This window comes from Saccharomyces cerevisiae, chromosome XIII, assembly GCF_000146045.2.
Source record: "Saccharomyces cerevisiae S288C chromosome XIII, complete sequence".
In the NCBI taxonomy this organism is placed as follows: Eukaryota; Fungi; Ascomycota; class Saccharomycetes; order Saccharomycetales; family Saccharomycetaceae; genus Saccharomyces; species Saccharomyces cerevisiae.
The window spans coordinates 115,665-135,430 of record NC_001145.3 but is presented as its reverse complement, the minus strand read 5'-3'; the positions used below and the strand labels follow the sequence as shown (position 1 = coordinate 135,430).

The window sequence follows — 19,766 nt, the reverse complement described above, 5'->3', positions numbered from 1 at the left end:
GATTCAACATCTAGCTACTCTCATACTATGTATATCTCTGACACTCGCGTTAACATTTCACCAGTTTAACGATTCGTTTCGCGTTGAACCGGGTTATACAATCGTTCTTCGCGATGATAATAACAATAACTCCAAGAAAAGTAAGCTTTTTCTATATATATATATCATAAGTATCTTGATATGTATTCGTGAGCCAAGTACTTACAAGGCGCTTTGAACCCCCTTCAAAAACTCACATAGGCCTACTGCACCAGGATCTTCTACTTGAGATGAATCGCCGACATACGAAGCTCTGCCAAATTTGGCCTCGAATGTAGCAGTGGATTTAGCACCTTCCTCTGCAGCTTTTACCGCCTTATTGAAATCCTTAGATGCAGTAAATTCTTTAACGAATGGTTCTAAAGCATCAATCATGGTGGATGATCCCTTCCTTGCCTTTGTATATTTGTATAAAGTATCCAATGCAATTCCGAGTGACTTAGCCACAATTTCCTTAGTGACGGGTTCATCCTTTGATTTACAAACCTGAATTAATCCGTGTGAAAAACCCGACAAAAGAATAGAATATAAACCACCAGAAGTACCTCCCATTGAGCCTTCAATGAAATCTGAAATTTGGGCAACCGCCTGAGATAATGAGTCCTTCGACAGCTTGTCAAGGTTTTCGGTGATGCCTTTAACTCCTGCCACTAAAGTGTAACCACAATCACCATCACCAACTTGATTGTCTAGTTCCGTAATGTGCGGTTCGCTCTTGATAACTTGTTCAGCACCACTCTTCATCCACTCAGCAAACTTGTCAAAGTCATAGGTACCGACGGCCTTTGCTGTTACTTCATTATGTAACAAGTCATCGTTAACAGATGGGGCAGAAGTCTTTTCAAAATCTGCAATTGGCCAGCCCGGTGCGTTCGTAAATGCGTTCAACAAGTCTAGTACTGATTTGATCTCCTCAAAATCAGATTGCAAAGCCTTTGTAGCCTTAGTGGCGTTTAGTAATGTGATACTGAACCCATTACCATTGAAGGAGGTCATCAATGTGCCAGCAATTGTTTGAACCGGGGTTATGTTGTAATTTTCCTTTAAGAAATCCGTAGTTTTGGAAGTGATAGAACTAATAACAAAATTAGAAACACCGCCGAGATTGTTAACTAACAAGACAACTTCATCATCTTCATCAAACTTTACAAAAGCTCTATCCTTATCGTTTGGATCCAATAGTTTTGGTAGCATATACTTGGAGATCAAGTCTTCGGTAGAAGGAATAGGGTCTAAAACTTTCACACCAGGTTCGTTATGAATACCCATACCCAATTCCATTTGTTTTTCGTTTAATTCACTTTCGAATTTCCTGCCAGGAACTTTACAATGGTCTAAAGAAGATCCAATGGTCACCAAATTGTCGTTGATAATTTTAGCCACTTTAGCTGTACCGTCTAAGCCATACTTACTAGAATATTCTTCTGCGAAGGCACCTACAATCTTATGAACCAAAACGGTACCTGCCAATGCTCTTCTACCAACCATACCACCCTTTTCTCTGCCAACTGCAACATCATCACCTATGACAGCAACGCGGCAGTTAATACCCAAGGCTCTTGCTCTCTCAGCGGACAGACCAAAATGCAAAACATCACCTGTGTAGTTCTTCACAATCAATAAAACGCCAGACGCATTTTCATTGACTAAACGGATTGCATTTAAAATCTGTTTTGTTGAAGGGGATGCAAAAATTTCGCCAACCACGGCGCCACTCAACATACCCTTACCAATGAAACCGGCGTGTGTAGGTTCATGTCCACTACCACCACCAGAAATTAATGCGATCTTGTCGGAATCGGTCTTTCTGAAGAGAATTTTTTCTTCAGGGACCAGCGTAATGGAGGGGTTAGCAAGGGCAAACCCTTTGAGACTTGAATTGACTGGATCTGTGACTTCAAACGATTTAGCGGACATTTAAAATTTAGTCTTAGATATAGAATGTAATCTTATTCTTTGATGTGTTCGTTTACAGTTGCTACAAATAGTGACTACTTGTAGCGAAGTTGAAGTGATTTTCTCCTTATATATTTATTCATCAGTTAGTTCGACAGACGCTCGCGAGGTGGCCACTCTTTCAAAATGACGCAATTGGGAGTGGTTTGATCTTTCTCCCTTAGAAGCCAAATTGGCAAGCACTCACTCCGGGCCAGATTTACACCATGTTTGTAGCGCATTTAAATCAGGAAATGCATTATATTTCACTCTCTCGTCTAGCGAGTCTTAATGTTCATGACGGGGGAGCTTTATGCCTTGTTTTTTATCACAGCGCCAGACAATTGACAGTAACAAATAAAGGCAAAAAACCCTTGAATAGCACCAGAGGTGTTTACTGATTGCTTTTAAAGTACGTATAAAACTGTAAAATATAGATTAAATTCGACCGCCATTACTTTAGAGTTGAAATTGGGAAGCCGTATATTGCCATTTCAGCCATGCTTCTATGGTTCCTAATGGAAGCATGAATGACATACGCAATTTGATGAGCTTGAAAAGGGCGTAATTGACAAGCCAGATTTGAATCTAATCCCTTGAGAAATTATCTGCAAGTAGTAAAAAAATCTCTAAAAGATGTATAATTGAGTCGCCTAGAGACCTCATTCATCATGATATTTGACACCTTAATTTTGATAGTAGCGGGTCAGTCATTAAGAAGAAAGTGAGCTGGGGCTAATCATCAACGATCTCCCATAATTACGTACGTCAAAGACAACACGTTGGCAAAGGTAAGAAGAACGTAGTGCGTATCATGCTTACGGTGAATTTCACCCTTTTTTTCTGTTATTCGTGCTGATCCACGGGGTATTCAATTGAAGATATTATCTTTATCATCATATCGGTAAGCGTCTGGGAGAAGCAACTGGTCAAACGTTTTCAAAAACCATTCTTTAAACAACAAACCGATCAATGTTCTTGATCAGCTTATCAATCTATCCGATCTCCTGCGTTCAGCGTGACCGCCACACTTATGTCTAGATAATTTAACTTCCAGTTGCTAATTTCCCGCTAAAGTATCTTATGTTTACCATCACTGTAGCCGCCCTATCATATGCAACACTTCCATACTCATTTTCGGAATAAGAAGCAACTATCATCTAACGACTAGTATTTATATTACTGGTATATTACCATATTGGGTATAAGACGGTCAAATAAATATTGAGAAACAGTCACCAATTTTAATGGAAATTGAAATGAAAGGGTTGATAATGTGCTAGGAAAATGAACGAGAACATACAAAATGAAAGAAGAAATAATAATATTCCTACACAGAAATATCGGTTCTCTATTGTGGATTTTCATATTCTCGAGGAGAACCTCTAGTACATTTTGTGTATCTGGTATCACAGCGCTTGACAACTATAGAATTTAAACAATTATCTCATTCTTCATCCATCACTCAATCATATATATTAACCCCGGAAAAGTGCATTTTTGGTTTCTAATAACATTTGTATTAGTAATATTTGTTTACCCAACAATTCAAGAAATTTAGCTCGCGTGGCGTAATGGCAACGCGTCTGACTTCTAATCAGAAGATTATGGGTTCGACCCCCATCGTGAGTGCTTTGTTTCTTCTTTTTTGAATATGCTAATTCTAAATTTATAGGAAGAGTTGGATTTTCCTTTAGTTAGTTGTACTCTTGAAGTCCATTTTCTTTTTATACGTACATTAGATCGATCTCGCGATCATGGCTTCAATGTCTAAAAATATAGCGTAGTAACATACTGAAAAGAGAAGCACAGAAAAAATAATCATAGAAGTGTTAGGACATTTGAGGGAACATATTTCAACAATAAACATAATCATTGAGTAAAATGGAGCTGATACTAAACAGCCTCATTTCTGATGATTTAACAGAGGAACAAAAACGGTTAAGTCTTGATTTCCTACAGGATATCCTACAATCTAACACGAAAGACTATGAAAGTTATTTTTCATCTAGGGCTGTTCCTGGTAGCATAACTGAAGACATAGCAGAAATTGATGCTGAATTATCTGCCCTTGATAGAAAGATAAGGAAAACACTACTAGATAATACGTCTCAGATTATCGGAAATATTCTTGAAAACGATGATAGGGCTCAATTGGATGATATAGCCAAGTCTTTGGAGCAATTATGGGAATTGGATACTAATATTAATAAGGCAGCCGATCGAAACGTTACAAATGACGATATAAACAATGAAAGCGTTTCTATTGATGACTTTTTGGAAGACGATAAAGAAGACAACGACACAGGTCGCATCATGACGACTGAGAGTAACAATCTGGCAAGAAAGAAGAAGGAGGATGAGTTTCACAAGGCATTAAGTAGGTTAAGAAACAGAATTTCAACTAAAGAAGATGACAAGGACGACATTAGATCTGACACATTAGTCACTGTACTAGAAAATTTGGATAGCATTACGGATTTGATGGAACTACCATTTTTGGCCCGCACATGTATCAGAACAGGTCATTACCAGGAGGCCGTCATGCTATACACACACACTACTTCCCTGAGGTCAAGATTCCCTGGTTCAACCATTGTGGATGAAGTTTGCGAAAAAGTTTTAAACGAAATTAGTACTACCATGTTATCCGGGCTGGTAAAATTACTGTCTACTAATGTATCAGTAAACTCACTAAAGAAAATACTACAGTACTTGAATTCAATTCCACCATTTGATGGAAAGACTAATAAATCATTATTAAGTGTGTTTTTAGCCATGAGATACAAATTCATTACCGATGAAATAGCATCATATCCTTTGGACGTTGAGTCTTCTAATGAATCTTTAATTGAAATGATGGTTAAGAGGAAAATTGAAGTCCTCAGGGAACATGTCTACATGTCCTTGAATGTCTTTCTGAAAAGCTTCTTGTATGATACAAATGACTTAGAGATTCCTTTCCCAGAGGAACTAGAAAGTACTGTGCTAAGGATAAATGGGACTAACGAAGAGAAAGAAATTGAAGAAAAGGAGAAAGAAACAAAGAAGGAAGAATATCAAAAACAAGATAGCGTAGCGAACAATGAAGAAGATGTGACAGAAAATAAATCGATAGAAGATGTACAAGAGGAAGTACAAGGCAAAGTGGAAGGCGAAGATGATGGAGCAGAAAGGAAAACAGAAAATGAGATAGAAAATGAAACAGTAAACAAAACAGAAGACAAGGCTGAAAAAGAAAAAGAGGAAGAAGTAAATACCAAAGATAACAAGGCAGAAAAAGAGGAAGAAGAAATTAATAAGGTTGAGGTGACCCCAGAAGAGCCAAGCAAAAGCATAGATAACAAGGCAGAAAAAGAAGAAGAAGAAATTAATAAGGTTGAAGTGACCCCAGAGGAGCCAAGCAAAAAGATTCGGACTTCAAAAAGGGAAAACAAAATACCTACAAATGCAGTCATGTTGCAATTCGTTGATAAGTGCATAACATACGTATTAAAAGACCTCACTCGTGGGTTAAATAGCATCAAGCTGAGTGACTCCGTTTGCCTGCAGTTGGTGTACTGTTCATTCCGTCTTTGCGACCTGAATCGAAACTACCACCACCTCTTCCTAAAAAAAATCAATGACACTAGCTTGTTTACGACCGAGCAGCTCGCCCGGGCAATTGACAAGAGAGCAGAACTGGCCTCTAAATATATATACTCCTAGTATAATATTGGCTCACTATGTATTTTCAAAATGACGATCGTCCGAAATTTCCATTTTTTTATTTTTTTTTTTCACTTCTTCGCCAGCGCGAGAAGGGGGAGAAACAACAATACGAGAATGTATGTATACCTTTACAACACACTGCTGCAGTCAGAAAGGGAAAAAGGGATAATTGTACCTTACATCCTTTAGAATTGCACTTACCTTTTCCAATTGCGATACATTTCACTTTGATAGACAACTTTGCTTTTTAGCGTTACTTAATTTAATCAGTTTTCTTCTTAACAATATAAAGAGCATCATTAGCTAGCTTTGTTTATTGACATACGCAATATTGCTAGAAAGAAAATAAGTAGAGCTACGCATTGAAAGTCAAGAAAAATGACTGGCATCAAAGCTCAAGTCCATCCCCCACCTGATAGTACCCTATTTCATGAGGAGGAGAAGAAGAAAGTAGGAGGCAATTTACCTCAAAAGGTCATAAATCAACAAGAAAGGGGTTCTGATCACGCTCCATCGGGTCACCATCAATACCACCAACTGATTAACCATGACGCAAATGACACAAAGACCTCAAATTCAGTTTCTGATGTGTCTAAAGGTCAGAAAACTGCTGACTCCAACCCGGAAGGTAAGAAACAGTCATCAAAAGACATATTTGTTGCCTCCAGCGCTCAAAAAACCAATCAATTGCCCGGTCCCAACCCACAGGGAAGCATAGGAGCCGTGCCATTGGAAGGTTTACGTCCGAAGGAATTCAGATCAGCACCATCTAGGAAGCCAAATAAATTCGACACTTCGATTACTAAGCCTGGCGTCTTAGACGACTTAGGCAAACTTGATGAAAAGGATATTAAGGAAAAATTTCACCTAGATTCCGACGACAAGTTATTTCCATGGCAAAATGTTGGTGAGTTCCATGCTTCAGGAAAGGGTTCGCCAAATACAAAGATGTCCAGGGTTATAAAAGCTTACATTCTGGAAAATTTTTATAACGATTGGTACTGTAATATAGCCACCGTTCTTGGAACTTGTTTCTTCTCATGGTTATTTGCTTACATTGGGTTTTCATGGTGGTCTATGATATTTATCTTCTTGGGAACTGCGACCGTTTACAACGCAGAATATACAAGATTCAACAGAAATATCAGAGATGACTTGAAAAGAGTTACAGTCGAAGAAACCTTGTCGGATCGCGTTGAATCCACTACGTGGTTGAATTCATTTTTATCAAAATTTTGGGTGATTTACATGCCAGTTTTATCTCAACAAGTCAAAGATAACGTTAACCCTCAACTGGCAGGTGTTGCTCCAGGTTACGGTATCGATGCGTTAGCTATCGATGAATTCACTCTGGGCTCTAAAGCTCCCACCATAAAAGGTATTAAATCGTACACCAAGACTGGTAAAAACACTGTTGAAATGGATTGGTCATTTGCATTCACCCCAAGCGATGTCTCGGATATGACAGCTACTGAAGCTAGGGAGAAGATCAATCCAAAAATATCTCTGGGTGTCACGTTAGGAAAAAGTTTTGTCTCTAAAACAATGCCTATTTTGGTTGAAGACATTAACGTTGCTGGTAAAATGCGTATTAAAGTTGAATTTGGTAAAGCTTTCCCAAATATCAAAATTGTTTCTTTACAACTTTTAGAACCACCTTTGATTGATTTCGCACTGAAACCAATTGGTGGTGATACTTTAGGTCTTGATGTTATGTCATTCTTGCCTGGTTTGAAGAGTTTTGTTAAAAACATTATCAACTCCAATATAGGGCCTATGCTATTCCCTCCGAACCATTTGGATATTAATGTTGAAGACATTATGGCTGCTCAATCAAAAGAAGCTATTGGTGTCCTTGCCGTAACCATTGCTTCTGCCGACTCTTTGAAAGGCTCAGATTTCATTACCAATACTGTCGATCCTTATATTGTTATGACTACCGAAGATGCTGTGCCTGGTACAGATGAAGAAGTGCGTACATCTATCAAATCAAATGTTAAAAATCCACGTTGGAACGAAACCAAATATCTATTATTAAACACCTTAGAGCAAAAGTTAAACTTAAAGTGCTTTGACTTCAATGATGTAAGAAAAGATACCGTAATTGGTGATCTTCAACTTGACTTGGCAGATTTACTACAAAACCCTGTTTTGGATAATCAAACTGCTGAATTAAGATCCGGTACAAAATCAAAAGGTATTTTACATTATTCCTTACACTGGTTCCCTGTGAAAGAAGATAAATCAGAGGAAAAAGCAGTTGAGCGTGCCGAAGCTAAGGCCAAGGGCAAGAAAGAAGATGAAAACGAGGACACTACTGAAAAAGAAGAAGACGAGAATGAAGAAAGTTCTCAAACTGATGTCGGGATTGCCAAGATCACTTTACAAAAGGTCAAATATCTGGATACAACCAGTTCTATGACCGGTAGCTTGAGCCCATGTGCTGAATTATTCATTGATGGACAAAAAGTAAAGAGCTATAGAACTTTGAGACGTATCAATGAGCCATCTTGGAATGAGACCATCGAAGTTTTGGTTCCATCAAAATCTAACTCTAAGTTTGTCCTAAAAATATTCGATGACAGAATGAATGGTAAGGCGCTGATCTGTGAGTATTCATCTTCTTTAGATGATATAATGACTACTTTAGACACTGCTCAAGAGTTTGTTAAAGGCTCACCACAAGGTGACATTTATTTGGATGTTTCTTGGAAATCAATTGAAATGACCGGAGCTTTTGCCGCTGCAAACTCTGTAAGCGAACCTATTGGTTGTATTAAGCTAGACGTTAAGGATGCCATTATCAAGGGTGACTTATCCGGTGTAGGGGATGTTGATCCATATTACACCGTATCGTTGAATAGACGTGTTCTTTACAAGTCCATATATCATTCTGATACGGATCATCCCATTTTTGACAACAGCACCTACGTTCCTATCTTCTCTCCAAATCAAATTTTGACTCTCGAATTTCATGATTATCAAAAGATCGGCAAAGACCGTTTCATTGGCTCTGTACAAATTCCTACATCAAATGTTTTCAAAAAAGATCCTAAATCAGGAAAATATGTTGGGAATAATGGCAAAGAAGAAATTTCAAAACTAAAATTAAAAGACCACGAACACAAAGTTACCGAAAGCATTGTCAATGTTTCAACAACATTTATCCCAATCAATCTGGTGTATTCCCCTGAGGAGTTGGTGAATGTTGAGAAACTAGAAAAGGAGTTGAAGGAAAAGAAGAAAAAATTCGAAGCTACCCAAGAAGAAAACGAGCAAGAGATGGAAAAAAATCCAAAGGAATGGGAAGTTGCCGAGATCGAAGACCCATTTGACAGCGATGAAAAAAAAATAAACAGGAAGGCCAAGTTATCTTTAAACGAGTTGATCAAGCAAAAATCTGGTATTTTGTCTATGCAAATATTGGAAGGGACTTTGAGCCCATCCTCTGCTTACCTAGAAATCTTAGCGGATGACATTTCGTACCCTGTATTCATTTGCATGAAACCATCTCAAGGTAAACTAAACTCGGAGATGGCAAATATTTTCATTAGAGATTTGAATTACAGTAAACTACATTTTAGAGTATCGAAGAAACATATTGCCAAAGATTCAGATGATGTCATATCCGAAACTTCCTATAGTACATTGAAGCTACTAAAGCAAGCTTACGAAGAGCCCATGTGGTTAAACTTCAATGGGTCTAAAATGAAGGTAAGATTTTTGTACACGCCCACTAGCGTGAAACTGCCTAGCAGTGAAAGTGTTGAAGACACTGGTTATTTGAATATAAAGCTTATTTCCGGACACGGTCTGAAGTCCGCAGATAGGAATGGCTATTCAGATCCATTTGTTCACATCTTTGTCAATGATAAAAAAGTTTTCAAATCGAACATTAAAAAGAAAACATTGGATCCCGTATGGAACGAAGATGCTAAAATACCAATCCTTTCAAGAAGTAAGAATCAAGTCATATTTAATGTTCTTGATTGGGATCGTGCAGGTGATAATGACGACTTAGGCCAAGCTTCACTTGACGTTTCCTCATTAGAAGTTGGTAAAACTTACAACTGGAATTTGAATTTAAACACACAAGGAAGTATCAAATTACAAGGTTCATTCAACCCAGAATATATCAAGCCAAGTTTTGATATCGTGAAAGGCGGTATCACTGATAAGCCGATGAAAATAGCCAGTGGTGCAGCCCATGCAACTGTTGGCATAGCTGGTACTGGTATAGGAGCAGCAACAGGAGTTGCCACTGGTGGTTTAAAGAAAGGTGGTCACCTTCTAAAATCTCTAGGTGGCAATCCAATGAAAAGAAGCAAGAGCAGCAATGGAAATGAGTCCAACGGTGCAAAAAAATCATCAGAGAAAAAATCTTTTGATAGGAGATCCCCAAGTAATTTGAATAGCACTAGTGTAACACCAAGAGCTTCACTAGACTATGATCCATCAGTACCTAACACAAGTTACGCGCCCGTTCAAAGCGCATCTCCTGTAGTCAAGCCAACTGACAACACTTCTAGCTCAAGCAACAAAAAAGATACCCCTAGTAGCAACTCTAGAGGACATTCTCGTGCAAGCAGTTTTGCGCGTACTTTAGCTCCTCATGGCACTTACAATGGTTTTATTACCGTGGTTGCTGCGGAAAACGTTGCCAAGCATGTTCAAATTAAGATCTCTTTAACTCAAGGTGGTAGACTAAAACACATATACAAAACGAAAAGCCAAAAAGCCAATAATGATGGTGTTGCCGTATTTGATGAAGAGTGCTCGTTCAAGGCTTCTCCCGAAGCCAATTTGGTACTGGGTGCAATTTCCCATCAAAGACTATCGAGGGACAAAGATCTTGGTATTGCTCAAATCAACTTGGGTGACCCTCAAATTCAACAAGATGGCCAAATTTCTGTAAAATTAGGAGACGGTCATCTGATTGTAAAGATTAATTACGGTAAAGACAAGAATGGTCAGGTACCTCCCGTGCCAGAAGTTCCTCAAGAATACACGCAGTAATAAACAGTGAAAACTATTCTTTTATACGCTCAATAAGGGCACATTTGGTGTGTTAACAGGTGTCTTTTCTGTGTTTGTTATAATTTTGCGCTATTATTATATAACGTTATATTTACTATAATATATTACAACATATATTACAACATATTTCAACGCTCTCCTGTTACTGCTTAGGGAGAAGAAAGAAATGTGAAGACTGCTATTAAATCCGTACATTATTAAAATGTATGGATTTGTTATATTTTTCTTCAGTTTTTTCCTTAACCAGATTCGAAAAGCGGCCCGCCTAGACCATTGCGGTTGCGGCTAAAGCGTTCTGGAGAGGGCTTCTCCGCTGGGCGGACAACAGAAGCGAGAGACACGTTTCCCGTCTGGGAGGACTCACCGGATTTGTCCAGTTTCCCACTGGAGTGTGCTTTGTTCCTTTTGCAAAATTTCGTTGGTATGGAGGTTATCGAATGGAAGGGTTACATGAATAGATTAAATGTACTACTCATTAAAGATTGAATATCAGTTTTACATTAGGCGAAACAACAAAGTAATAGCCATCCAACGAAATGAGTGCCCAAAAAGTATGTTCCTACATGTTAATTTCGAGGGGGAGATGTCAATTTACATTCACGAAGGCATAAGTTTTGAAATTTGATATGATGCCATCAATCTCAGACATATCCATACAAGAAACAATAAGATCAGGACGTCGAACAAAATAATACAATGAAAACTGATAAATGACGTTATACAGTGTACAGTGAGGATAAATGATTAAGGCAGTATACCTTTCAACACAATGTTAATACTATGAGTGAGAAGGTGAGCAAAGCAATAAGGTATATCGACCCTAGCTCATGATTATTTAGTTTCCAAACAAAGGCCCACGTTACAGTTTCAAATCGCTAGGCATAATCTCTCCCTATAAAAATTTATCACCATTCGCAAATCAAGAATACTAACATTAGTCGTTTGATATTTCTTTTTTCCATTTAGGCTCCAAAGTGGTATCCATCCGAAGACGTCGCTGCTCTAAAGAAGACCAGAAAGGCTGCTCGCCCACAAAAGTTGCGTGCCTCTCTAGTTCCAGGTACCGTCTTGATCTTACTAGCTGGTCGTTTCAGAGGTAAGAGAGTTGTTTACTTGAAGCATCTAGAAGACAACACTTTGTTGATTTCTGGTCCATTCAAGGTCAATGGTGTTCCTTTGAGAAGAGTCAATGCTCGTTACGTCATTGCTACCTCTACTAAGGTTTCTGTCGAAGGTGTCAACGTTGAAAAATTCAATGTCGAATACTTTGCTAAGGAAAAATTGACTAAGAAGGAAAAGAAGGAAGCTAACTTGTTCCCAGAACAACAAAACAAGGAAATCAAGGCTGAACGTGTTGAAGACCAAAAGGTTGTCGACAAGGCTTTGATTGCTGAAATCAAGAAGACTCCATTATTGAAGCAATACTTGTCTGCTTCTTTCTCTTTGAAGAACGGTGACAAGCCACACATGTTGAAATTTTAAATATAATTATTTTAACGAACTTCTATAATAATATATATGCAGGTAAAATTATAATTTAACTACAGTTTCATAAGTGCATTTGTATTGAGCATTGGTTTTTTATTCGCATATTTATATCTTCATTGCGGCAATCACCCAGAGAAAGGGCGTGAAAAGAAAAAGGAATACATTATTTCAAGTTCCTTTGATCTTTCCTATAATGTAGACTTTCTTGGCGCAAGACTTGGATGCATCATACAAAATACAAATTGTTAAGCAAAAAAGTGTCGCTCTGCTGTAAGCTTTGTGATGTTATATTTGATCGTATGGTGAGGAAAAACAATACACCTCATGTTATATAATGATCGTTGTTTTAGGTGAGATGTGGAAATAGAAGAGAGATTTTTAAACAAAAAGTAAATGGTTTTAAACGTTGGCAATAACAAGGCCTGCTCACAGCAAATAAAACGGGAATAGAACAGGAACGGGAATAGAACAAAGATAAGAAAATTGAAAGTAGAAAAGACAAATAGTGAGAAACAAAATGCAAGAGAAAATGCATCGCTTGAGCCCAATGTTCCTACCAATATTAAGGGGATTTCAGGTATCAAAGTCGCATTGACGTATAAAATACTCCAAAAAATGCGCTCTGTTTACTTTGTTATCTATGAAATGAGGAAAATGCAACCGGTGAGTGTAAAAGCATCCTGCAGGAATTTGTTACAACTTCATCTCAGTTACCAACATAGCCAACGGACGTCGATATTGTCCTTTACCCCACTGGTAGTGAAATACTTTCGAGTAAATGTCAGGACGTTAGAAATCATCCGAGTCATGCTTCGACTCCATGTATTTTTATTCTCTAAGTGTGCTTTGGAGTTTCCCCGCGAGTTCTCACAGAATTGGCTTTACTGCCAAAAGTTGAAGACAGCATAGTCATTGGCTTCGTCAAAAGATCTTCATTATTTAAAGCAAGCAATGATCAATTCTAAGACGGGTTAACAAAATATGGACAGAGCATCTTCAAGCAAAACTAATGCGGCAATGTTAAGCTTACATATATTCGAACGGTAATAACATCGATAATACGGTTATAGCCACCAACTCTGCATTATAGAAATGAGAAAAGCGCCATAGCTATTATTTAACGTAACTTACCAGAAGTCCTTGAGCAGACGATTGAGCATTGAATAAAAAATAAAATTCTTGTAATTCTTGGAAGGAAGAACGACACAAATAGATAAATGGCGTATTTTCTGAGCAATGAACTGTGTTCCATCAAAAACATTTTATCGCACACCATAGGCACTTAGAAAAACAAACCTTTGTGCCAGTATTTGAATGAAAACACTTTGGTTGAAATGTATTGTGAAATTAATCATCGAGCACTTTACGGTTGGCAACGACACATTACTGACGTTCTTTCGCCGATTTGTTACTTTAATATATTGTACAAAAATGCATCAAAGAACATAAAAGAGAGCGATCGCACAATCAAACTTCTTTTGGAAATAATCTGTCATCAATGCTCCAAACATTCTACTATCACCTGTTCATGATATTATGGGGAGAATATGCCAAATGTATATGACACATCGCATACTTTCTACCTTTTTCAACTGGCTTGCTTCCTCTACCTTTCACTAAAATCTGGATTGCATCTACATCTATATAGTCAAAACCGGCAAGAACAGAGATTATGATACATGCTTCATGTTCCATTGATTAGAATCCACTAGTATTAGCTCGCTGTTCAATTTTCAGCCCTCTACGGACTGTCGTCATTCCTAAAGGACGGCAAAATTTAAAAGTGAAGGTAAAATTTTTAAATTCGAAAAAAGAGCCTACTAACACGTTTCTATATAATACATAATTGTGTGAAAGTTCATACATAATTGAAAGCAAGCATCCAACCAGCCCAATATGTCTGATTTGTTACCACTAGCTACCTACAGTTTGAATGTTGAACCTTATACCCCGGTTCCAGCAATCGACGTCACGATGCCCATCACCGTTCGTATTACTATGGCTGCTTTGAACCCGGAAGCCATCGATGAAGAGAACAAACCATCGACTTTAAGAATTATCAAAAGAAACCCGGACTTTGAAGATGATGATTTTTTAGGTGGTGATTTTGATGAAGACGAAATAGACGAAGAATCCTCTGAGGAAGAAGAAGAGGAAAAAACCCAAAAGAAAAAGAAGAGTAAAGGCAAGAAGGCTGAAAGTGAAAGTGAGGATGATGAAGAAGACGATGACGAGGACGATGAGTTCCAAGAATCCGTCCTTTTGACTTTATCTCCGGAAGCCCAATACCAACAATCTTTGGACTTGACCATTACTCCAGAAGAAGAAGTCCAATTCATTGTCACTGGTTCTTACGCTATCTCCTTGAGCGGTAACTATGTTAAGCATCCATTTGATACTCCAATGGGAGTCGAAGGTGAAGACGAAGATGAAGACGCTGACATCTATGACAGTGAAGACTACGACTTGACCCCAGATGAGGATGAAATTATTGGCGACGACATGGACGACTTGGATGACGAAGAGGAAGAAGAAGTTCGTATTGAAGAAGTCCAAGAAGAAGATGAAGAAGATAATGATGGAGAAGAAGAACAAGAAGAAGAAGAAGAAGAAGAACAAAAAGAAGAAGTTAAGCCAGAACCTAAGAAAAGCAAAAAGGAAAAAAAGAGAAAGCACGAAGAGAAAGAAGAAGAAAAGAAAGCTAAAAAAGTAAAGAAGGTCGAATTCAAGAAGGACTTAGAGGAGGGTCCAACAAAACCCAAAAGCAAAAAGGAACAAGATAAGCATAAACCAAAGAGTAAGGTTTTGGAAGGCGGCATAGTAATCGAAGACCGTACTATCGGTGATGGCCCACAGGCTAAGAGAGGTGCCAGAGTAGGCATGAGGTACATTGGTAAGTTAAAGAACGGTAAAGTTTTCGACAAGAACACCAGCGGTAAACCATTTGCATTCAAACTTGGCCGTGGTGAAGTTATCAAAGGCTGGGACATTGGTGTTGCCGGTATGTCTGTTGGTGGCGAACGTAGAATCATCATTCCAGCACCATATGCCTACGGGAAGCAAGCTCTGCCAGGTATTCCTGCCAATTCCGAACTGACATTCGACGTTAAATTGGTTTCTATGAAAAACTAGTACACGCGCTCGTACGGATAGATGTTTATATATATTATTCTTTTTACATAATATTGTAACCTTCTGTATGTAAATCCGAAAACATTCTATTTCTTTTTAGTATCTATTGCTCTTTATAAGCTTTTCATTTTACTTTTCTCCGCGGATGATACAAATAAAGAAGCTGTGTTGTATAGAAAGAAATATATGGCGGCAAAAAAAGCGTTATCTTCTTTCTGTTCCTATTTCACTGAGTGCTACTGGATGGTCGTCAAGAAAGGTGAAGAAATCTTCAAAGCAATAAGAATTCAGACATTGACGTTAAATTAGATTATCGCCGCAGCTGTAATTGCGGTTATGGCCTCTAGTATTTAGTTCGATGTTAATGAAATAAAGCGCAAGCTGACTGTGAACGATAACCGCCAGGAAGGCTAGACACAGCTCTTCAGCTAAACAGTAGCCGGAACACATATACATTAGGGAACATTAGAAATAAGGCTCTCGTTGATCATCCTTGTAACTGAAAATTAGAACCGTTAAACGCTGCTGATTGATGGATTCCAGCCGTTCTCTTCCAACCCCTTTTACCCCGATTGTTCGTCCACTATCATGACTTATTATCCACTAAAGTGGCGTTGGCTGTACATTCGGGTGATGGTAGTATGGTGAGCACATGCTTTAAGTCCGAGAAACTAAGCTACAAAACGGAATTTCAAAGGGCCCCATTTTTATCGGGTGGACTAAGGGAAAGAAAAGCCTTCTGGAGAAGAGTTGGAAGACCTCAGCGTAGTGCGAAGAAAACGTAGTGCGAGTCTCTACGCCCGCTCGTTTAAAACTCTATAGAACGTCCGAAAGAAAGGTCCGTACTAGCTATAGGATCTCTACTTTACCTATTATTATCGCTAGGTGATAGCTTATAAAACAATTCATCGGTTTCTTCCTCATTTTTCCTGTATCTTTTCGGCTATGAAAAGCTGTTGTTCGATAAATCCAGGCAAAGATTTTTGAAAGTTTAAAAGATCTAATTTTCAAAGGCATTCCTTTAAAAAAGACAACTTGAAAGAGCTATATTCGTCTTCGGTTTTTTGATTTTTATTAACTTATTTTTTTCTTCTTTCTACCCAATTCTAGTCAGGAAAAGACTAAGGGCTGGAACATAGTGTATCATTGTCTAATTGTTGATACAAAGTAGATAAATACATAAAACAAGCATGCCGCCGCTATTCAAGGGACTGAAACAGATGGCAAAGCCAATTGCCTATGTTTCAAGATTTTCGGCGAAACGACCAATTCATATAATACTTTTTTCTCTAATCATATCCGCATTCGCTTATCTATCCGTCATTCAGTATTACTTCAATGGTTGGCAACTAGATTCAAATAGTGTTTTTGAAACTGCTCCAAATAAAGACTCCAACACTCTATTTCAAGAATGTTCCCATTACTACAGAGATTCCTCTCTAGATGGTTGGGTATCAATCACCGCGCATGAAGCTAGTGAGTTACCAGCCCCACACCATTACTATCTATTAAACCTGAACTTCAATAGTCCTAATGAAACTGACTCCATTCCAGAACTAGCTAACACGGTTTTTGAGAAAGATAATACAAAATATATTCTGCAAGAAGATCTCAGTGTTTCCAAAGAAATTTCTTCTACTGATGGAACGAAATGGAGGTTAAGAAGTGACAGAAAAAGTCTTTTCGACGTAAAGACGTTAGCATATTCTCTCTACGATGTATTTTCAGAAAATGTAACCCAAGCAGACCCGTTTGACGTCCTTATTATGGTTACTGCCTACCTAATGATGTTCTACACCATATTCGGCCTCTTCAATGACATGAGGAAGACCGGGTCAAATTTTTGGTTGAGCGCCTCTACAGTGGTCAATTCTGCATCATCACTTTTCTTAGCATTGTATGTCACCCAATGTATTCTAGGCAAAGAAGTTTCCGCATTAACTCTTTTTGAAGGTTTGCCTTTCATTGTAGTTGTTGTTGGTTTCAAGCACAAAATCAAGATTGCCCAGTATGCCCTGGAGAAATTTGAAAGAGTCGGTTTATCTAAAAGGATTACTACCGATGAAATCGTTTTTGAATCCGTGAGCGAAGAGGGTGGTCGTTTGATTCAAGACCATTTGCTTTGTATTTTTGCCTTTATCGGATGCTCTATGTATGCTCACCAATTGAAGACTTTGACAAACTTCTGCATATTATCAGCATTTATCCTAATTTTTGAATTGATTTTAACTCCTACATTTTATTCTGCTATCTTAGCGCTTAGACTGGAAATGAATGTTATCCACAGATCTACTATTATCAAGCAAACATTAGAAGAAGACGGTGTTGTTCCATCTACAGCAAGAATCATTTCTAAAGCAGAAAAGAAATCCGTATCTTCTTTCTTAAATCTCAGTGTGGTTGTCATTATCATGAAACTCTCTGTCATACTGTTGTTTGTCTTCATCAACTTTTATAACTTTGGTGCAAATTGGGTCAATGATGCCTTCAATTCATTGTACTTCGATAAGGAACGTGTTTCTCTACCAGATTTTATTACCTCGAATGCCTCTGAAAACTTTAAAGAGCAAGCTATTGTTAGTGTCACCCCATTATTATATTACAAACCCATTAAGTCCTACCAACGCATTGAGGATATGGTTCTTCTATTGCTTCGTAATGTCAGTGTTGCCATTCGTGATAGGTTCGTCAGTAAATTAGTTCTTTCCGCCTTAGTATGCAGTGCTGTCATCAATGTGTATTTATTGAATGCTGCTAGAATTCATACCAGTTATACTGCAGACCAATTGGTGAAAACTGAAGTCACCAAGAAGTCTTTTACTGCTCCTGTACAAAAGGCTTCTACACCAGTTTTAACCAATAAAACAGTCATTTCTGGATCGAAAGTCAAAAGTTTATCATCTGCGCAATCGAGCTCATCAGGACCTTCATCATCTAGTGAGGAAGATGATTCCCGCGATATTGAAAGCTTGGATAAGAAAATACGTCCTTTAGAAGAATTAGAAGCATTATTAAGTAGTGGAAATACAAAACAATTGAAGAACAAAGAGGTCGCTGCCTTGGTTATTCACGGTAAGTTACCTTTGTACGCTTTGGAGAAAAAATTAGGTGATACTACGAGAGCGGTTGCGGTACGTAGGAAGGCTCTTTCAATTTTGGCAGAAGCTCCTGTATTAGCATCTGATCGTTTACCATATAAAAATTATGACTACGACCGCGTATTTGGCGCTTGTTGTGAAAATGTTATAGGTTACATGCCTTTGCCCGTTGGTGTTATAGGCCCCTTGGTTATCGATGGTACATCTTATCATATACCAATGGCAACTACAGAGGGTTGTTTGGTAGCTTCTGCCATGCGTGGCTGTAAGGCAATCAATGCTGGCGGTGGTGCAACAACTGTTTTAACTAAGGATGGTATGACAAGAGGCCCAGTAGTCCGTTTCCCAACTTTGAAAAGATCTGGTGCCTGTAAGATATGGTTAGACTCAGAAGAGGGACAAAACGCAATTAAAAAAGCTTTTAACTCTACATCAAGATTTGCACGTCTGCAACATATTCAAACTTGTCTAGCAGGAGATTTACTCTTCATGAGATTTAGAACAACTACTGGTGACGCAATGGGTATGAATATGATTTCTAAAGGTGTCGAATACTCATTAAAGCAAATGGTAGAAGAGTATGGCTGGGAAGATATGGAGGTTGTCTCCGTTTCTGGTAACTACTGTACCGACAAAAAACCAGCTGCCATCAACTGGATCGAAGGTCGTGGTAAGAGTGTCGTCGCAGAAGCTACTATTCCTGGTGATGTTGTCAGAAAAGTGTTAAAAAGTGATGTTTCCGCATTGGTTGAGTTGAACATTGCTAAGAATTTGGTTGGATCTGCAATGGCTGGGTCTGTTGGTGGATTTAACGCACATGCAGCTAATTTAGTGACAGCTGTTTTCTTGGCATTAGGACAAGATCCTGCACAAAATGTTGAAAGTTCCAACTGTATAACATTGATGAAAGAAGTGGACGGTGATTTGAGAATTTCCGTATCCATGCCATCCATCGAAGTAGGTACCATCGGTGGTGGTACTGTTCTAGAACCACAAGGTGCCATGTTGGACTTATTAGGTGTAAGAGGCCCGCATGCTACCGCTCCTGGTACCAACGCACGTCAATTAGCAAGAATAGTTGCCTGTGCCGTCTTGGCAGGTGAATTATCCTTATGTGCTGCCCTAGCAGCCGGCCATTTGGTTCAAAGTCATATGACCCACAACAGGAAACCTGCTGAACCAACAAAACCTAACAATTTGGACGCCACTGATATAAATCGTTTGAAAGATGGGTCCGTCACCTGCATTAAATCCTAAACTTAGTCATACGTCATTGGTATTCTCTTGAAAAAGAAGCACAACAGCACCATGTGTTACGTAAAATAT

The 19,766-nt window shown here is 38.4% G+C and overlaps 6 protein-coding genes and 1 non-coding gene across 7 annotated transcripts, besides 1 other annotated feature; 6 read left to right on the top strand and 1 right to left on the bottom strand.

Annotated features, from left to right (window-relative positions):
• Positions 1–201: 201 nt before the first annotated feature.
• DAK1 (dihydroxyacetone kinase) lies at positions 202–1,956 on the bottom strand (the record flags this gene model as incomplete). Its single annotated transcript, NM_001182429.1, has 1 exon — positions 202–1,956. The coding sequence occupies one exon, from the start codon at positions 1,954–1,956 to the stop codon at positions 202–204; it is 1,755 nt and encodes a 584-aa protein (NP_013641.1).
• A 1,153-nt stretch (positions 1,957–3,109) lies between these two features.
• Positions 3,110–3,442: a long terminal repeat (Ty1 LTR).
• Positions 3,443–3,534: 92 nt separating this feature from the next.
• YNCM0004C lies at positions 3,535–3,606 on the top strand. The gene has a single exon. It is a non-coding gene; the product is annotated as a tRNA-Arg (tRNA).
• A 252-nt stretch (positions 3,607–3,858) lies between these two features.
• On the top strand, positions 3,859–5,682 carry COG8 (Golgi transport complex subunit COG8; the record flags this gene model as incomplete). Its single annotated transcript, NM_001182430.1, has 1 exon — positions 3,859–5,682. One exon carries the CDS (start codon positions 3,859–3,861, stop codon positions 5,680–5,682), a length of 1,824 nt encoding a protein of 607 aa, NP_013640.1.
• Positions 5,683–6,063: 381 nt separating this feature from the next.
• TCB3 (Tcb3p) lies at positions 6,064–10,701 on the top strand (the record flags this gene model as incomplete). Its single annotated transcript, NM_001182431.1, has 1 exon — positions 6,064–10,701. One exon carries the CDS (start codon positions 6,064–6,066, stop codon positions 10,699–10,701), a length of 4,638 nt encoding a protein of 1,545 aa, NP_013639.1.
• Positions 10,702–11,258: 557 nt separating this feature from the next.
• RPL6A (60S ribosomal protein eL6 RPL6A) lies at positions 11,259–12,204 on the top strand (the record flags this gene model as incomplete). Its single annotated transcript, NM_001182432.1, has 2 exons — positions 11,259–11,273; positions 11,689–12,204. 2 exons carry the CDS (start codon positions 11,259–11,261, stop codon positions 12,202–12,204), a joined length of 531 nt encoding a protein of 176 aa, NP_013638.1.
• Positions 12,205–14,106: 1,902 nt separating this feature from the next.
• Positions 14,107–15,342, top strand: FPR3 (peptidylprolyl isomerase FPR3; the record flags this gene model as incomplete). The annotated part of the gene is made up of 1 exon (NM_001182433.1): positions 14,107–15,342. The coding sequence occupies one exon, from the start codon at positions 14,107–14,109 to the stop codon at positions 15,340–15,342; it is 1,236 nt and encodes a 411-aa protein (NP_013637.1).
• Positions 15,343–16,532: 1,190 nt separating this feature from the next.
• On the top strand, positions 16,533–19,697 carry HMG1 (hydroxymethylglutaryl-CoA reductase (NADPH) HMG1; the record flags this gene model as incomplete). The annotated part of the gene is made up of 1 exon (NM_001182434.1): positions 16,533–19,697. One exon carries the CDS (start codon positions 16,533–16,535, stop codon positions 19,695–19,697), a length of 3,165 nt encoding a protein of 1,054 aa, NP_013636.1.
• Positions 19,698–19,766: the final 69 nt, after the last annotated feature.